At 38.0% G+C, this 19281-nt stretch overlaps 1 protein-coding gene across 1 annotated transcript in view; it reads left to right on the top strand.

The window, feature by feature from the left end:
- cplx2b (complexin 2b) overlaps window positions 1-19281 on the top strand; it is a 78086-nt gene that overhangs the window by 33775 nt on the left and 25030 nt on the right. Inside the window, exon 2 of the mRNA XM_084719807.1 lies at window positions 17519-17683. Within this exon, the coding sequence (XP_084575933.1) occupies window positions 17653-17683 (31 nt within the window). The 5' untranslated portion in view covers window positions 17519-17652. The remainder of the gene's footprint in view (window positions 1-17518; window positions 17684-19281) is intronic.

The following is a 19281-nucleotide window of genomic DNA, read 5'->3' as shown; positions in this document are numbered from 1 at the left end:
TCTGAACATGAAAAATACACGTAATGCAAAGTAGCTTACATCAACACAACTCATCATTTTTGAATAAATCGAATGATGAAGATGAAGCTTCTTGTTAATAGGAACATTTGATTTATTTTCCTGCAGAATGCTACAGAGATTATTGCCTGATTGATGGCTGAAGGCGCCGCCTCCACGTTACACTGCAAAAATGTCAACCACATACATCATCTCCCTGTCATGGTGGCACCGTGGTCGTCACTGCGCCTCCCTCCATCTGCAAATTTTTCAAAGACAACAAAATGGGTTATTTGTCAGTGTCTCTCAGAATGATCCATCGTATGAAAAAAATTATGTAAAAGGACATTTCACCCTGAAGTCAAACTTTTCTCCGGACCTGTAGTGCTATTTATCCATCTATTTTTTTGGTGTGAGCTGCAGTTTTGAAGATACTGATCAAAGAGATGTCTGCATTCTCTCCAGTATAATGGGACTAAATGGTACTTAGCTTGTGTTGCTCAATGCACCAAAAAATAAATTTGACATGTTTCTTTCCAAAAATCATGACCGGATTAGTCAAAATAATCCACACACCTTGTTGTGAGCAGTTTCATGAAGGAACTATTTTCTTTCTGCAGTAGACCAGAATTACTTCCTTTTCTACTAGAAAGACAGCAGTTCTGAAATGAAAGGAAATGAAACAATGTAAAAGAAATACACGTGGATAACAAGACAACATCATGTAATGTCAAAATAAATAAATACAAATAAAAAGAATTTAAAAATATAAAGACAACAATGTGTGAATCAAAACCTTCTAAACTATACCATGTTTTTTTTAAAGTACAGATAGACTGCGACTCAAATTAGAGGCAAAATTTGGTGACAAATAATATTTGACATGTTTGGTATTCTTCTTTAAATCCAAACTAACCTTGTAAGATACAGAAGTCACACAATAAGACAAACTAATGAACAGATCGAGGCAGTGGTAGACCAGCAGCTCCCGTGTTCTGCAAGGTAAAATGACTGATTCTGACTGTTTCCTGTCAGAAAAGCTTGCCTGACAGCAAAGTAAAGTGCTGAAAATGTTTCAAATATAGCATACACTTAAACTCATGTTGTTATTTTTTAGGTGGACATTTTTTAAGTGGCTGTTATTTGCAGTTTTAAATGTTACATGAGAGCTGTCTCCCCCCCAGCAAACCTGCTTACTTATTAAATCAGCACTTTACTTCAGTCTGTGACCTTTTTAGGTCAGAGTTAGAGCAGAAAAAAAAATCAGACTAAATTGAACCAGATAACCAGCTCTGATAATCAGATTATGTTTACTCCAGCCAGGGCCTTCAAGGGATAGTTAACTCAGAAATGAAAATTCAGTCATTATCTACACACCCTCATGCAGACTGAAGGTTGGGTTTAGTCTTTTAGTCAAATGTAAAAATAAAACATCAGATGCCTCCATACTGCTCATTTGGTGTAATCCAAGTCTCCTAAAGCCCCCCCCCTTATTATTATTATTATTATTATTATTATTATTATTATTATTATTATTATTATTATTATATTTTATTTATTTATTTTAATGTTTGAAAACTGGTCACCATTCACTTCCATTGTTTGGGAGATGCTGCAACACTGTTTTCCTGTGAAACTCCACTTTCATTTTTGTGTGAACTATCCCTTTAATTTAATTTTGCTAACCTGCTTAAACTGTTAAAATGACACCTACATGGTACTCTAACATGGTTAAAGTCCAGGAATATGCACATGGTTAGTGTGAAGCAGGATCAGGTGAAGAAAACACCTGATAAATGCAGGTAAGGATTAAAAAAAAAAGGCCCAGCTTGTGTAAATGAATCCCTCAGTTGTTTTTCTCCTCAGATTGACTCTGAATGGTTTGTTTAATGGTTGACAGGCTGAACAGCGGCTGAGCGTTGGGGCTCGGCGCTGTATCGATTTCGTTGTTTGTCATCTGAACAGATGGCTGAGTGAACGCGCCGTACTGTAGCAGCTAATTGCTCCATTAATTACATAATATCCAACACACTGCTTCCAGTGAGTTAGAAAACCTGCCTCTGTCCGTCTGCCTTATTTTCTCCCCCTCTGTTTATGTGACGAACCCTCCAGAATCACTCCACCTACCATCAAATCAGCTTCTTGTTATTGACTTCTAAAAGCAGTATTTTCTACATGCAAAAAAATCATTTTAACTTCATTCTAGGACAAATCAGAGTAATTATTTCTCTAATGAAAGTGAACATGAAGACAAGAGAATGAGGTTGAGACTCTACAAAGAGAGACAGCATGACAGAGAGACTCAAACAATACAAGAGGGAAAAGATGCTGGCAGCGTGAAACAAAGCAGAGGAAGAGAGACAGAAACAGATGGAGAGGAGAGCACAACAGAGAGCGTGAATAAACGTAAGCACTGGTTCCATTCATTGTTTTCCTCTCTCTTGTCTTCATGTGAGCATCTGAGTATAAACCTGCAGGATAACGACACTCTGAAGCCTCCATTTACTCCACACAATGAACGTGACACGGATCAATAATCGAACCTGCTGCTGGAGGGTTTGATGAGGTGAAATTTTTCTTCACACCAGATGGATTTATGGTCAAACATAAAGAACTCAGGGGTTATTGATGGTGTGGCATGCTTTGGTGCTCGTGAACAACCACAGGACAGAGATGTAGGGGGTTAGTTAAGACTTAATGTCCTGTGACATGTTGGTGACCTCATCTCGGGAGTTATTACATGTCAGAGAGTTTCCAGTCTCAGTTATTGAACATTCAAGGCATTTCCAGTTTCACAGCAGTCTTAAATGATATTATCAGTTAGTAAAAGCCAAATGTATATATATTTTTTCAATCCTGCCAAGTACATTTCTTGCTTGGAATTTTCACAAAAAGCTAATTCTAGGAAACCTTAGCCAACGCTTTTATTTGGGTTTTAATATTGAAATATTGTAATGTTGGTATCAAGGCTTACATTTCCTGTCTGTGCTGTGGCACCTAAATGTGGGATTAAACAACAGTAATATAATGTTACCTTGGGTCAGTCACTGGCTTTATTTGGAATTGTTGCTGCTGAATAAGCTTGATTTCATAGCAGTTTAAAATTTTTTTATATATATGTTGCAATGTTTTTAGTTGTATTTCACTTTGAAATTACCAGAGCAAGTTTAAATTGCAAAAGAAAGTTGTCTTTAAAAAAAAAAGTTTAATATTTTTTGTATTATTCATTAAAAATCAAAGGCAACTTGTTCTGGTGAGAATAAAACCTCACTCTGTTCTGAGTGTTCCAAGTAACCTTCTCAAAAAATCTCAGGATTACAAAAATTCAACTCAATTACAAACTGTGCTTTATTGTAAAAGAAGTGCACCTGGGAGTATTCCAGTGCACACAGCATCGGTCAAATTTATGGAAAAGGTAAGTTCTGCAAGGTCGTGCAGAATTTGCAGGGATTTGTTGAATTTGTGTTACTTCATCCAGGAAGGACAGTTTAGTTCCTGCCACTAACAGCGCACGCATTTTAAAACCAACTGAAGTGGCTGGTGGCAGCCCGCCCTCACCAGAAAAAACAGGGCATATAGCTCAAAGCTAACGCAGCTCGCACTGCACAATCTCATTATTTCCAACAACATCTCCCAACTAAAAATCGCCACTTGCCATGCAGGCATCTGTTTGCAAGTAAGTATCCACAATGCAGAAAACAAGCAAACTAAACAAACTATGAAATTCAAAGTTCTTGGAGGGAGGAGCCCCCACTTTGGTTTTGAAACCCTCCCTACTTTTGAGGCCTCAGAGTTTGCAAATATGCATTAGTTCGACATTACCCCAGCCTGTGGTAGGTTCCACACAAGCCGTGCAGCATGCTAATGCAGGGTGCAACAGATTAACTGATATAATCAACACTAAAACAACATGGCAGTTTACAGCTTCCATGTTTGAAGTTGGGCTGCGGACAGCCAGATTTGATCCATCGTTGAGCTTGAATTGTTGGACCTTGTATCACTTTGAAATCATGAAAAAAATGGGGAAAAAAGAACATTGCGTTTGTTGCAGTTGCTTGACATCATCTGCGGTTGGCATGTCAATATAGCGGCATTTTAAAAGTAGAAGTATAAAGAGCAAGAAAGTCCACATAAAGAAGAGGGGGGTGAACAGATGAATCAAACAAACACAGGACTTTCACCCAGGCAACTTAGGATCATGTCATAATGTACCTTTAACTCTTTTTTTGTTTGTTTGTTTGTCTAAAACAAACAGCTAAGTAGAACCACAGAAACATCAAAAACACAAAAGAAAATCTAAGCATCCAACCGCCTGCATCCCCCCAGGAGTCCTCCCACCTCATCACATCCTCAGTGAAAAACAGATGTATTACCAACCCAACAAAATGCCAAAAGGCACAACAAAAAGTGGGAGAAATAAACAAATCACCCAACAAATGAGCAAGCAAGGGAAAAAAAGGCAGAAAGAACAAGAAGAGGAAAAAGGATCTTGTGTGTCATATAATTGACGAGGTAATTTAGGTACAATTACTCAAACACTAAATTATAAAGAGCCAAAACAGAAATAGAACAGCATGTGAGGAAATGGTGTAATATTTAATCTGTCATAATGTCTAACCTGCAGGAAGTCAGTGCTATAATAAACCATATTAAGTATTATTAAAATATAAAATATGCAAGTTAAAATTAGCTTCCTCATGTAACATAATGTCACAGAAGCTCCTTTCACATTTGAGGCGAGTTGGACACTTTTTAAGGAAGAAAAATGAAATGGAGTCATGTATCCCTCCTCTGCCTTCCAGTCTGTGCTGAGGGAATAATTTATCACCACGAAGTCACATGAATAAATAATGTCACTGGGTGGTGAAGTCACCGCCCGGCAGGTCTGAGAGCGAGCGCGGCCCGGGTGTTAGCAGCTCATCATTAATTCATTTACCAAAATGTATTTTCTGTCTTTGGTGATTTTTTTGCAACATGAGGGTGTAATTTTCTGCAGAGAACAGCAGTGTTTTATGAAGCATAAACAAAATCAAAAATGCTTGTTTGTACTGGGAATGTGTGTGTGACACTATCAACTTCTGTAGGTTTTCTGAACCGAAGTGGAAACTTTGACTCTGTTGGACTTTTGCCTTTAACTTATTCGGTTTTACTGTTCAATGACTTGTTTTCACTGGCTTTCTTATTGGTCAGATTTGGTAACATCTTGTAGAAGTTTTGTAAATAAATTTGGCATCGTTTCTTGCGCAGTGATGGGGGGAAGGACTGATCAAGTGCTCTTGGACAGCCGTTGGATGATCAGGGGAATTTCTGACGTGCTGTCAGACTCTCACAGGGTTGAAGCAGAGCCGCGAGTCGATTGTGAAGCAAGTGCCTTTTTTTCTCACTGCACCTGCATGACGTGGCAAACATTGTCTGTTCCAGGATTAGACCTGTTTAGACGTGCTCTGAGCACTGATCAGCTGAGCTGAGAGCGCGCAGGATGCGCTGGTTACTGAGCGCACCGCTGCAGCAGCATGTGTGTGTGTTTAAGAGAAAGTGGGAGATGGATTATTGTGTGTTTTTGTAAGTTATGAATAACTAACTCGGACAGCTGCTTTGTCACTTGACCCACTGGTGCAAACTTTGTCAGCCTATGCATCACTGCAGGCTACTGTACCACATAATTAAACCAGAATCAATTCCACTAGGGGGTCTGGTGAGCCCTCAGAACAAATACAAGCTGTGCTCATGCACCATGCATCATGTAGACAGTAAAACATGGCTAGCTTACCTCTTCCTTAAAATTCTGTCTGCAGAATAGATGAGCCATACTCCCCACGACTTCATTATCACCTGGCACCTTTTATTTTAAAGTTTGGGCAAAGCAGCACGTTTTATTTTTTTTATGTTGGCATTGCCTCGCAGCTTTCAAACAAATTTTTATCGAGAATCATCAGTAGCGAGAACCGTCTTCGGGGACTGACGGGCCATTTGAGTTTCTATTGAATGCGTACGGCGTGAGCCCTCAGGTCGTGGCTTGATTGAGGGTTGGACCATACAATGTGAGCTTTGGCTTTACATCTCAGATGACTTACTTGTACAGTATGAGTTGGAATTTAACAACATTTCTAAAATTGTACAGTGTATGCTCAGATTATGTTTGCTGATGTTATTGTGTGAGTCTGGTGTTTTAAAGGGCTTCTTTGTATTCATGGATGAATATCAAACATGTCCACTGGGAGAGTCACGATTTGATTTGATTCATAATTTAATAATTCGACAACATTAATATTAAACATTGACATTAACAGTTATGTCATTGTTGGACTATTGAATTTTGGCAGAGAGAAAAACAACTACCATTGCTGATAATTGACAATTCAGTCTTTTGATTTGATTTTTTTAAATCGAATTTTTATTTCAATGGATTTGTCATTTGTCACAATGAGTTTGAATCATTGTGCACTTTTTAAAAATACGCTAGGTAATATTTTGGGCAATCAGTACATCAAAATAGAAATAAATCAAAGAATTATACTTATAAAAAGCTTAATATAGAGTATAAATATCTGGAAACTATCTAAACAATTTTTGAACAACAAAGTGAACAGCTTTCATTAAATGAATGTATGTTGTCAGTGTCTGAAACAGATATATATGAAATCATTATACCTTTAATTACTAATAATGAGACATACTAAACAATATAAAACAAGACGAATTAAACATTAAATGGTTTGACATAAACAAAAATCACATTAAATCTTAACAAAAAAATCATTATTAATATAAAAATGGCTTAATGTTGGCAAGGATATTGTAATGTTTTTAGGCATACGTAGTCTCAGGAACCACAGTAATCTGTTGACTGACTGCTGACAGATGAAGATGGAGGGTCCTGGTGGACTCCTGCTAACTTGGTGTGAAAGCGGCTCCTGTCAGGGATCCATCTTGGCTCATTCGTCCAGATCTCTATATTGATTTTCCCACTCAGGTCCAGTCGAGTGTCCCAAGGCTCAGCTCATCAAACACAGGGTGAAAGCCTAGCTGGGGGCAGTGTGTGTGTGTGACCGTTACAAATGACTTTTGGTTTTTAACATCGGTCCTTGAAACTGGTTAAAGGGGACAGGAGCATTTCACCTGTGATTTATGTTGTGTGACTGATTCTCCAAAGACACTTGAGAGCTCGGTACATGTTCAGCTTCTGTTTTCTAAAGCTTTGTGAGGGGCAGGAACCAAAACATGGACTGGGAGATTGAAATTCAGACATGCATATTTTAATTTGCATCAGATGAGTGCTAAACATTGCCATATAGAGATACATGTGGGTGAGAACAATGATGAGAACATGGCATCACACTATTAATGCAGCAGGGATGCAGGATGAGGAACTGTGGCGACCGCAGCGATTGTTAATGCAAGATGAATGAGCACTTTATGGGGTTCAAGTCTCATATCTCCACAGAGGTTTTAGAAATGATGATAACATCTGCAGTTTGAGCTCGTGAGAGGGTTTAATGAGCCTAAAAGGAAAGGGAGTTTTCTTAAAGGACCATTAACAGTTTTACATAACCAGCATAACCAGAAAATCAGTTCTTAGATGTTTGAAACTTATTTGTGTTGTATCATCAAAGGGATAGGTCACCCAAAAAAGACAATTCAGTCATTATCTACTCATCCTCATGCCGACTGAGAGTCGGGTTTATTTTTTTAGTCTACAAAACACTGCTGGAGTTTCACAGGAAAACAGTGTTGTAGAATCTCCCAAATAATGGAAGTGAATGGTGATCAGTTTTATAAAGTGGAAAAAACAACAGAATGAAGATTCATGTTGCTGTCCAAGACACTTTATATTGCAAAATGATTTTGTTCTAGACTTGTTGCTACACCAGTGCATCCTCCCCCCAAAAAACTAAAATACTGCTTTACCTGTCTCCTTATCAGACTTAATGCCAAGAAATAACTTTTCTAACTAATCTGAGTCACTCTATGTGGACAGCAACTAATGGTTACGACCTAAAACCACGCTACAAATTACATGTGAGCAAAATATTGATCTGCAATACATAGACAAATAAAAAGTTAGCAACATTTATTTTTGTCCACCATGTTTTTGTGTATGACATCAATTGACAAGTACTCGGCAACTTGTGAACCAAAAGTTTTCCCAACTTTCTAAGTTGTTTAAACGAAGTTTCACAGTCAGGAATTAATTTTTTTCTAATTATCCCAATGCTACATAAATGCAGGATAAGCAAGGCTAGCTATTTCCAGTCTTTATGTTAAGCTAAGCTAACTGGCTGTTACCCTTATATTTACTGGACAGATATAAGCGGGGTTACTCTTGGCAAGAAAGCAAGTAACCATATTTCCCAAAATATTAAACAACAGCTTTAATGTATAGGTCTGGCATACTTTAATAATAAATAAATTGACTTTCTAATGAGTATCGTGTGTGTATCCAAAACCTGATATATCTTCTTCCTGTGCCATAGAGCTCCATTAAAAACAAATGAATGAGCCACAGTGTTGCACAGTGGCATGTTTCTTCATTACCATGAACACAGACACTACTTTATTTTGACTCAATCCTGAATACAGCATCTCGCTGCTCCAAATACTCATCAGAGCACCAAATGTGGATTAACCTGCCACTGAAAATAATTGCCTTTTTTTATGTTTTCTTTTTTTTTTTGTCTGTTTCAGAAAATTGCTGAGCAGGTTTTAAAAATGAATCTATTAAGGCTGGGATGATACATTTATCTGTCGATTTGATAATATCGCGAATGCCAATTCAATATGTATTGCAATTCTTAAGTATTGTGATTAGATATTATTATTTATTGTGATTTTTGTTAGCTTTTCTCAAAACTAGACCATGGGGAAAAGTTGAATCCTACACTTCTCCCTGTATATCATGAGTCATTTTTAAAAACAATGCACATCACATGCCAGTCAATCTTATTTTTTAGCAGGATAATTGCTATGCTGCTTAAAGAAGTGGTAAATATAATAGCCTCTGAAGACTGCACGCAGCACAAAAAGATTTTAAATTAATATCTGGCACATATGAAATTGAACTATGAAACTGTGAAATTTCAGTTTGAGGTTTGACCCTTTGAGGCTGCTGTAGCTGGTCAATGTGACTGAGTAAATAATGTGGAGTCAGTAGTTATAAGTTTGTTTCCACAGATCAGAAGAAATAAATGGCTGAAAGTCTGAGCGCATTATTGTTTTATATTAAGCATGTGAGGTAAAATCTGTTTAAGATAATTTTATTGCAATCACAATGCAAATTTCTGTGCGTCAATGGGAATTCCTTATATATGTTAGCATCGAGCTAACAGACTAAACATTAGTTATTTATACATATAATAAATCAACTGTCAAAAAAGTGACTGAGGATTTGTAAAAGAATGTTGATACTTAAGAGGATTATTGTTTTCCTCCGACCTCGAGAATCTGTATGTTTGTAAGCTGTTTTTAAAGATTTATGTCTTCGGTGGGAAACAATGGACTTAGAGCTGACTGCCTCAGAAAAGTAATGAAGTCAGAAACTATTAAGAAACATATTTTCAATATGAAACATATAGAATATGGTCAGCCTTATCATTTAAAGCTAAAAATGAGAATCAGCAAATATGTTGTTTTCCATCATTAAAAGAGACAACAGCGATGCTGCATGTGTGTCTTCACGCTGGTTGTAAGTCCCGTAATGGACCTGTCATCTTTGAACTGAAATCACACACATTCAAAGCTTTTCTCCCATTTTCTTCGTTCTTTCTCTCCCTCCAACACATTTCCCTCGCCTGTCATAAACATGTTATATTGACAGAGTCATGTTCGCCTTCCCGAGCCGCTCCCATCCTCCGTCTCCGGCCGTGAAACTCGGAAACAACTTCCAATTAACTGGATAGGATCAGCGCGCCGTCCTGCCCGGCCCTGATAACATTATCCCACGTCACGCACCGCTGCCAGCGCCTGGATTATGAAATTAAAAAAAGAAGGAGGAGAAGAAGAGGAAGAAGAAAGGGTGGTGGAGGATGGAAGGAAAATGGTTGGGTGCTGGGGGATGGGAATGGAGGGGGGGGTGGGGGGTAGGAGGGGGGGATGCCCTTGGGTGCTGTCATCACTGACTGTATGGTATATTTGGCCCTGTGTGAAAGGGAGGGTTATGTAAGGTTTTAAAGCCCCTCCACTCTCACCAGAATGGAGAAGTTCAGTATGCTGGAGAGCTGCTTCAGCTTCCAGTCCAACGCCAACCGCCCACTGATAAGCTCTTACATAACAAGCCGCCGTTCAGGCCTGTGGTTTCTGATGAGGATGTAAATGGAGGCAGGTAGAGTGACGCTCCTCCGCTTCACATGATAACACTGTGATGAATTGTTCCAGGCTCTCTCGGTTGGAGGATTTTCTAAGATTGTGTCATCCTGGTTATGTTGTGTTGGAGACAGAAAAGGAACAGAGAGATTACCAGCAGATGCAGTTTGAGTTGCATCAATTTAAATATGTCGCATACATTTCTTATGAACCTTTCAAAAATCTAAAATAATGACATTTCAAGCACTTTTTCTGTTGCAGACAGATTTTGAAATGTGGGAATAAAAGAGAGTTTTACTTAAGTTGGTGCACGCCACCAATACCCAAAATGTTAGACGTTAGCAATTGCAGGAAGTGTGTGTGTTTTCAGTTTCCCAGTTTTCAATGGGATAACTGGCTGTTGCACAAATGCGCTTGTGGTCCAATGGGATATTTGTCAGGATTTCAGAATAATGGGCCATCTAATCTATGGCATAGGACCGAGTGAATATCACCAATAAAGGCAGAAATATCTTTGGTAGCTCACTAAACAATGAATCAAGAAATCTGATTTGAAAGTAACACAATAATTTCATTTGATAAGCACAGCTCAGATAATACTGCCAGCAGGAGAAATGGAAACTGCTAAATATCTATCTATACCTAAATATCTACCTAAATATCACAAGTATGATGCATTGTTGTGATGTCTTGAAAAGTACATTTAAAAATGGAACCCGTCCTCACCAGAAAAACAAAAGTATAAGTCATCTGTGCAGGCAGCTTATTATGACCAATATTGACATTTATTGTAAGGCAGCGACCTCTAGTGGCTTTAGTAATAATGACAGGAGCACAAAGTCAGGTGACATAGTATGAACAGCATAGGGAGAGATGGGTCAAACACACCCAGACTTTCACCCAGGGGGCCGCTGTTCATGTCCGATATGAAACAAAAAGTCAGCATTGAGGTATTTCAACTAACCACGTGACAACAAAGGCCCAGTATGCCTGTGCCTGACACGCTCCAATGTTTATATGATGTTTTGGGATTCACTGGCAAAAAAATCTATTTTGTTGTTTAGGTTTAGGAGGACGTGTTGTAAAAATGTGTTAATATTAACACCTTGTTCAAAGTGAGATATTCTTCAAGAATCTGTTTGTATCTATGTGCTAGTTACACCATGTGTGTACCTGGGTTTGTTGTTTAAAGTGTGTTTGTACTGTGCATGGATGTGTGTGTGTCTGTTCGTGCACCAGATAAAAAGGCAGTGGGTTAAGTCATAAAAAGATGTACGCAGATGTGGTTGGGGGTGGTGTGTGTGTGTGTGTGTGTGTGTGTGTGTTTAATGAGTGTGTTGTTGAAAATGGAGAGATAAAGGGGTGGAAACCAGCAATAAAAAGAAGTGAAGATGGAGAGATAAGAGCAACTGAGAGACAGAGACAGACCAAAAAAAAAATAAACCAGTGATAAAGAAAAGAGAGTCTGAGGCAGAAAGATAGAAATTGGAAAAAGATGGTGGAAAAAATGGCAAATCAAATAATATCTTCTGCCTTTTCTATAATTAAAAACATATTTTGAAGAGAAGTTCAGTTGGAGTGCAAAGATCTTCTTCAGTTCATCTCAAACAAACTGGAAACATAAAACTTAAGAGCAGAGAAACCAGAAAATAAATCAGAATAGAGGCTGCATCACTGCTGGGACACAGTGATCACAGATCTTTTTTTTTTGTCACGGATTATGATTTTAATGTCAAGGTTAGAAACTGAATACCCTCAATACACAAGTGTGTGTGTGTGTGCGCATGTGCGTGTGTGCGTGAATACTGAATACCCTCAATACACAAGTGTGTGTGTGTGTGTGTGTGTGTGTGTGTGTGTGTGTGTGTGTGTGCGTGAATACTGAATACCCTCAATACACAAGTGTGTGTGTGTGTGTGTGTGTGTGTGCGTGTGTGCGTGAATACTGAATACCCTCAATACACAAGTGCGCATGTGTGTGTGTGTGTGCATGTGTCCATTTCTTCCAGATGTCCTTGTCTGACAACAGCATCTTTCCTTTATTCCATTAGTGTGTCCTTGAGTCTGTTTCTGTAATGATAAGAGAAATGTTCTGCTGCCAGACCACAAACACCAGAGGCCATACACACACACAAACAAACAAACTGTATAATGTATGCTGCCTGCCTCCTTCTACTATACTGTGATGTTTTGATGTAAGACAGAACAGAAATCAAAATGTTTATTCCAAATGAAGCCACAGAAACAAAATAAGATGCAACAGCAAATACAGAAATGTAAAATAATACAAAATAACACTGCAGTATTAGAAAAAACTCAAAGTAACAGAAAAATGACAATAAAAAACATTTCTTTGTTGATTTTATCTAGCTTAATTTATAGATTTCATCCTTGCTGTTCTTCTTGTGTCATACAAAAGGTAAAAAGCCATGGTCTCATATTTTCCCTGTATGAAAAAGATAGTATACAGTGAGTATAAAAGTTATACCATGGGTGATTGTTGTGGGTGATGTTTATAACAAGTAAACAGATAATAATAGATAATAGTAATAGATAATAAAAAAGTGTCAAGGTAATTCATTGTTTTCATACAATACAATACAATACAAGGTTGCATAACAAAATGACAGTTGAAGATGTTTCATGCTACACACACATACAATATAGATAATGAATTTCATCTATAGAATAAAAAAATATAATAAATGAAAAAATATAAAACAAGGCAAAATATAATAAAGTAATATATATAGCTATTTACATATGTGTATAGGGATGTTCCTAGTGACTCGTTTCCCTGTTGATTAAATGCAAAATTTAATTCAGACTAGTCGAATGGTCCAATACTAATAAAAAAAAACACTCAGAATGTAGTTAAAATTGAGCACAATTTATTAATTGATAATGTTAAACACTGTCCAAAAATACTGTGCACATTAAGAGCCATTTGAAGCCGTTAATCACCGATTGTATCACCGTATTTTAAATGCTGCTGAAATGTGTCAGTTTGCGCTGTGCAATACAAACATTACACATTGACTTACAAAACATGACAACAACTCACTAAATGCCTCAACTTTCAGACCGAAAAGGATCACAGAGTCTGCAGGTAAATGACATTTTTTACCTGGAGCTGACGTTACTGGCCAGTCTTACACACATTGTAGCTAACGTTAGCAGTGCTAGCAGCAGCAGCTACATGCTGGGTGAGAGGGGCTGCCATCTGACGGAGCTGCAGCTTCAACTAGTGGTGGGTGGCTGCATAACACCTTAGAGGCAACTGTTAACTGGCATTATACATGAATAAAATATTGATTAATAGTTTAACTGACTAGTATTTCTGGTGCCCACTAGCGAGTTTGGTGACATTTAATAGTGTAGTTGACTAATCACACACGTCCCTAGCATATACAGGTATACAACCAGGAAATAATTCTGCAGTTGCATGTCAACAGCAGTAACAAGATGGTGATGATAATATGGTTGACATCTTCACATAAAAAGTTGGATGTTGAAATAGTGTCCATTAAGTTTGATTGTGTTTGTGCATAAAGCAACATGGATGAAACAATTGTCCTGGAGGAGTGTTGTGGTGGAGCTGGTTTCTCTGTGTGTGCACAACAGTCTCTGGTTTTCTATTTGGCCAGCCATTTCATTTAGCCAGGAGCAGCCAAGCTGGGTTAGCATAGGACTTTGTCCCTGCTCACCTCCGCTCCTCCCAGGGTGGTCTGCAGCGGTGCATCCAGATGGCCTGACTGGGTGCTGAAAGATACTGTGTGCATATTGTTGATCATCTCAAGGTCCGCTTCAATCCAAACCCTCAGTGTTCCCTTTTCCAATGCCTACGAGTGATATTCTGTCATAGCTGATATGTGCACGTACACACGCATCTGTCCAAGGCTATTCACAAGAGTGTGTGTTTACATCCTGTTTTATTAATGATTCAGTTTCTAAAATAAATTCCATTCTTCCGATTGTACATAAACTCAGATTCACTCTTGTGTACACACACTGACACACACATTTAAATAGACCTGTATTCATACACAAAAACACACAATGTCTATGACAGCTTACCGTCCTCACACAAGGTCAAGTGTGCAGCTTTTGTGTTTTTTGCATTGTGTATCAGTGCACATTTAGCATTCCTGATAATGAAATCTTGTGTGTGTTTGTGTGTGTGTATTGAAATGAGGTGCTTCACCCCCTGAAGCGCTCGGTCACAGTTACAAATGGATTGTCGTCCTGCTCGTCTCCCCTGTTGCCTCCCAGAATAAGCTGTGCAGCTCAATCTGCCGTCCCATCCCATCTCATCCCGGCTCTATTCAGCTCCGGCAAATATTGGCGCAGCGAAATGACACCGGGCGCTCAGCGAGGGGAGCAAGAGGGATCTGCTTCAAAATGGAAATGGTGTTCTGGTTCGCCAGGTGCAATAAATGTGGAGGATTTCATCTTGGTTGACACTGGCGCAGAAGAACAGTTTATCAAATAGATACAGGGGCAACAGTGAGACTTTACAGGGACAAAATACGAGGACAAGAGGGTGTCCTATTTAACATAAGCCAATGAGCAGCCAAGCTCGACCACAGCTGAGTAATGAAGCCAACTTTAGTTCCCCTAAAGGCCAGCTGTATGAAAAACAGTGGATGCAGTGTCAATCATGCTGTTTGCAGACCAACAGCAAATAAACAAATGTGCACTTTGGAAAAATCAGACTTGTATCAGTTTGTATTTCTCTTTTTTTTTCACATTTCTTCATTGAATGTCTTACAATGTAGTTTGATTTTAGCGTGCTTCTCCCATAGGCTTCACTAGAGCTGTCCCCAAAGTCTGGCACAAAGCACATCATACGATATTCTAGTGATGTAATGTCCTTCCTTCTTTTTTAGTTTCCTTGGGTGGGTTAATGACTTTGCCATCCTGTGGAAGAAATGGCGTATGTAACACTGCTGGGAAGTAGCAGGGTCTCATTTCAGGTCTAATAAATTACATGATATCAGATCGGTATATAGGCTTGCATATTCGCTGATATCTAATCCAGCATTGGTATCAGAACAACCCTATCTGTGCTGCTCTCCTTGTCACTGCTTACTGTACTGTTGTCAACATGGCTGCAGACAGACATGCAACCTGACTGAATGTCTCCACTTGAATACCATAGTTTTTAAATGAATGAGACTGTTAGTATATTAGGGTTGGGGGAGAAAAACAATTCTTGGATGCGTCATAATTCTCTCTTCATGTTGCAAAGCAGAAAAGTCAATAACTGTGCATTTAAAACCCCATTCTTATTATATCACCTGTAACAATTTTGTTAGACCAGGCTGTATCTCCCTCATGGCTTAAGCAGTTAGATGGGGAAAATAACAGACATGAAATAAGCATCACTGTATTGTCTGTGTTCCTTATTGTAGAACAAATGTAATAGACATAAGCATGTGGGTCTTATTTAAAGGGATAGTTCACCCAAAAATGAAAATTCAGTCATTATCTAGTCACCATCATGCTGATCAAAGGTCAGGTTTATTTTGTTAGTCCACAAAACACTGCTGGAGTTTTGCTGAATCTCCCAAACAACAGAACTGAATACTGAGCAGTTTCCAAATGTAAAAAACGGCTGGGAAAAAAACATAAAATTCTTCTATACTGCACCTCTGCTGTAATCCAAGTCTTCTAAAGTCCTGACATGCCCTTTGCATTCTGTCACACCACACACACAGTTCAGACAGTGTGCATGTGAATGTGTCTCTAAGCTAAGGATCTATAGTGAAGAGCTAAAAACATGGTGCAAAAAACACTTTTTTTTTTAGTCAACTTGGCATATTGGGGCTTTAGGAGACTTGGATTACACCTGATGAACAGTATGGAGGCGTTTTATATTTTTATTCTGTTGTTTTTTTACATTTTAAAACTGGTCACCATTCACTTCCATTGTTTGGGAGATTCTGCAACACTGTTTTCTTGTGAAACTCCAGCAGTGTTTTGTGGATTAAAAAACCTAAACCTGCCCTTCATTCGGCATGAGGGTGAATCAATAATGACTGAATTTTCACTATTGTGTGAACTATCCCTTTACACTACTTCTTAAACTGACTGAGCATGAGCAACTACAGATGCATACAATCATCAAGCATTTAAAAGATAATGAAAGAAAATTCATCTGTTATTTTAATTATGGATCATTACAAATACGCCACACATGCTGAGAAAAAATAAGTATAAGTAAAAAAAAAAAAAATGCATCAATAATGGTTTTATAATTGCATCATAGCCCTTTGAATTAGAATCAAATTGAATCATGTGGTGACAAGAGATTCCCACCCTTGTAAGTTATTCTCCAACTGTACATGTCACTCTTTACTGTAAATACATTCCATATTCAGTACTTTATGTTCAGTCCAGCAGAATAGAATGGCAGCACAGTATTTGATCATATTGTATTACCAGCTATGGTGGAAATGCAGGAAGTAACCTCTGAAACTGAGACACATTGTCACATTGATTGTCACAGTTTCATTAATATTCATGAGAAAATATGGATGTGACTATATTTTGTTACTTACTTTGAATATCCAGAGTAAGTGTATGTTTTTATGTGCAGTATTGTGGATATAAGCAGATTTCTCAGCCTGCATGCATGTTGTGTGGGTGTGACATCTGAGGTTGATGGATTTAAGCAGAAAACAACCGCATCGTTTCATTTACCATGAAATATTTATGACCACCTAGCAATAGAAGATGACTGATCCATTGGTATTAAGTTACAGACAGAAAAGTGACTTGGAGCAAATGGCCTCAATATTGATTTAAGTGCTTCCCAGAATGGGATTCCTGTCACAGGGAGAGTGTTAAGAAGATCCGGTTATTTGTTGCTTTAACATTAGCGTGACCTGCTGTCTTGCACTGTCCAATACCTGGACATCCCCTGTTGTTTAGTGTCTCTATTTAGTCCCTTTCACATGTGTCCTTCACTGCAAACCTGAACGTATTTAGACATCACCTGAGGGAACTGAAGGAGCTGCTTATGTTCAAGCCAGTTGGAGTGGACATTACCCTGCCAGCTCCCTGGTACACAGTCCGTGTAATGTCCAATTGTACACAGCCAGCTGATCGATGATGTGTTGAAACTGGAAAACTTTTTAATTACTGTGCATGAATATATACACAACATTAAGGTTCCAAGGATTGTTTGTTTAATCATTTTTCATTTATACTCTCTCAGGTCCAGAAGAGAGTCACTGAAGACTGAAGGAGAAAGTGAGAAAGATCAAGACACCCAGAGATCCCAGGCTTGGTGGCTACATGCTCAGTTCTCTTTTGTTTTGAGAAGAATAACTACACGAATCAGCCGGAACCATGGATTTTGTAATGAAACAAGCTTTAGGTGGTAAGTACTCAACTGTTGCCCCTTGTCCATATGCACCTTCACCTGTCAGCGCTTTGGCAATTTTTCACTGTCATGTGGGAACAAGAGTTACTGACAGTACAGCTCAGACCCCAGTAACCCTACAAATTTGTCTCAACAACTATTAAACTGCCATGAAATTTGGTACAAATATCCACACCCTCCACAAGATAAATTGTAAGAACTTTGTTGATCCTACAACCATCATCATTGGTTCAAACTGAACATTTGCTCAGTGCTTTGGTTTAAATACATGCAAAACTAATTTAGCTTCATTGGCTCAGCTACAGTTTGTGTTTAGTGCTAATTAGGAAAGATTAGCATGCTAACATTCTACACTTGCATTTGCTGAAGCCATGGCTTTAGTTATAGGTACAATGGTAGTATTAAGGTGCTAACTTTGTGATAAACACTGCATCTGTGTCGAAACGTTAGTGTTTTAATAATAACCACTAGTTTGAATTTAGCCTCAGTCCGTATGCTCTTTAACCTTCTTCTTCACCTTATAGGTACAGTCTCTCAGAGATGCTGTAGCATAGCTGCAGATTCTGACATTTAATGTACTTGTACTTGCATTGATTCTATATGAATAACTTCATGCAAGAGATGTAAATGGTCACTTGACCAGATCCCCAAAACAAACCCAAACCTTGTCGTAGCTGGTAAATTAACCAGCAGGATATCTCAAAAATCTTTTGTGTAGATTCAGGAATTTAGTAAATGATTTCCTTATCAAGAGACAAAGCCTGATAGGGTTTTCTGATTAACTACTGCAGCTAAACCTCCCTTTCTTAAATTCTTTCACCATATATTAAATTTTTTGCAACAATAAAACTTAATGGCCACCAACAAATGTAGTAATCAGCTGTCAGACAACTGGTTTTCAAGGCTACTGTGAAGGTAACTGTATCAGTAAGTGTATTTTTTTTTCACTATATGGATTTTGTTGCAGAAATAGGAAATTTAGACACTTATGCATTCTCCATGTCTTCAGATTATTTTATATGTATACATATATATTAGCATTGTGATAATTTTACTCCACATGCTTAATATAAAATGACGTGTGCTCAGACTTTTGGCTATCTATTTATAATCTGTGGAAACAAACCAATAGCTGAATTAAAGTTAAATTTCATATGTCAGAGATGTTTAGGCTCTTTTCTCTGTGTGCAGTTTTCTGGAGCTCTGTTCATTTTGGCCAAACATCTTAGTTTATTTATCATTTCATTATGGCAATAGCTCCATGAGCAGGAACAGAAAAAAAATCCTATAAAAAGTATTTTATTTCATACTTCTTTTTGCAGTATAGTGATGATGTTGCTGAAATAAAACTCAAAGACTGACTGATGTAATGTGCAGTGTTTTCAGAAACATCATGATATACAGTCTATAGAAGTGTATTAGTGTATGAACTTCTCCCATGGTGTAGTGTTAAAAGGCAAACAAAATAACCATTAATCATAATATTGAATCGCAATACTAGAATTGCAATACATATCAAATTGGCACCCAAATATCATGACAGTTTTGAATTGAGAGATAAGCCGTACCCTGTCATATTATGATCATGTATATTA

Source organism: Lutjanus erythropterus, chromosome 5 (genome assembly GCF_056507025.1).
Source record: "Lutjanus erythropterus isolate fLutEry1 chromosome 5, fLutEry1.hap2, whole genome shotgun sequence".
Classification (NCBI taxonomy): Eukaryota; Metazoa; Chordata; class Actinopteri; order Lutjaniformes; family Lutjanidae; genus Lutjanus; species Lutjanus erythropterus.
The sequence above is the reverse complement of the archived record's forward strand: the minus strand, read 5'-3'. Positions and strand labels throughout refer to the sequence as shown.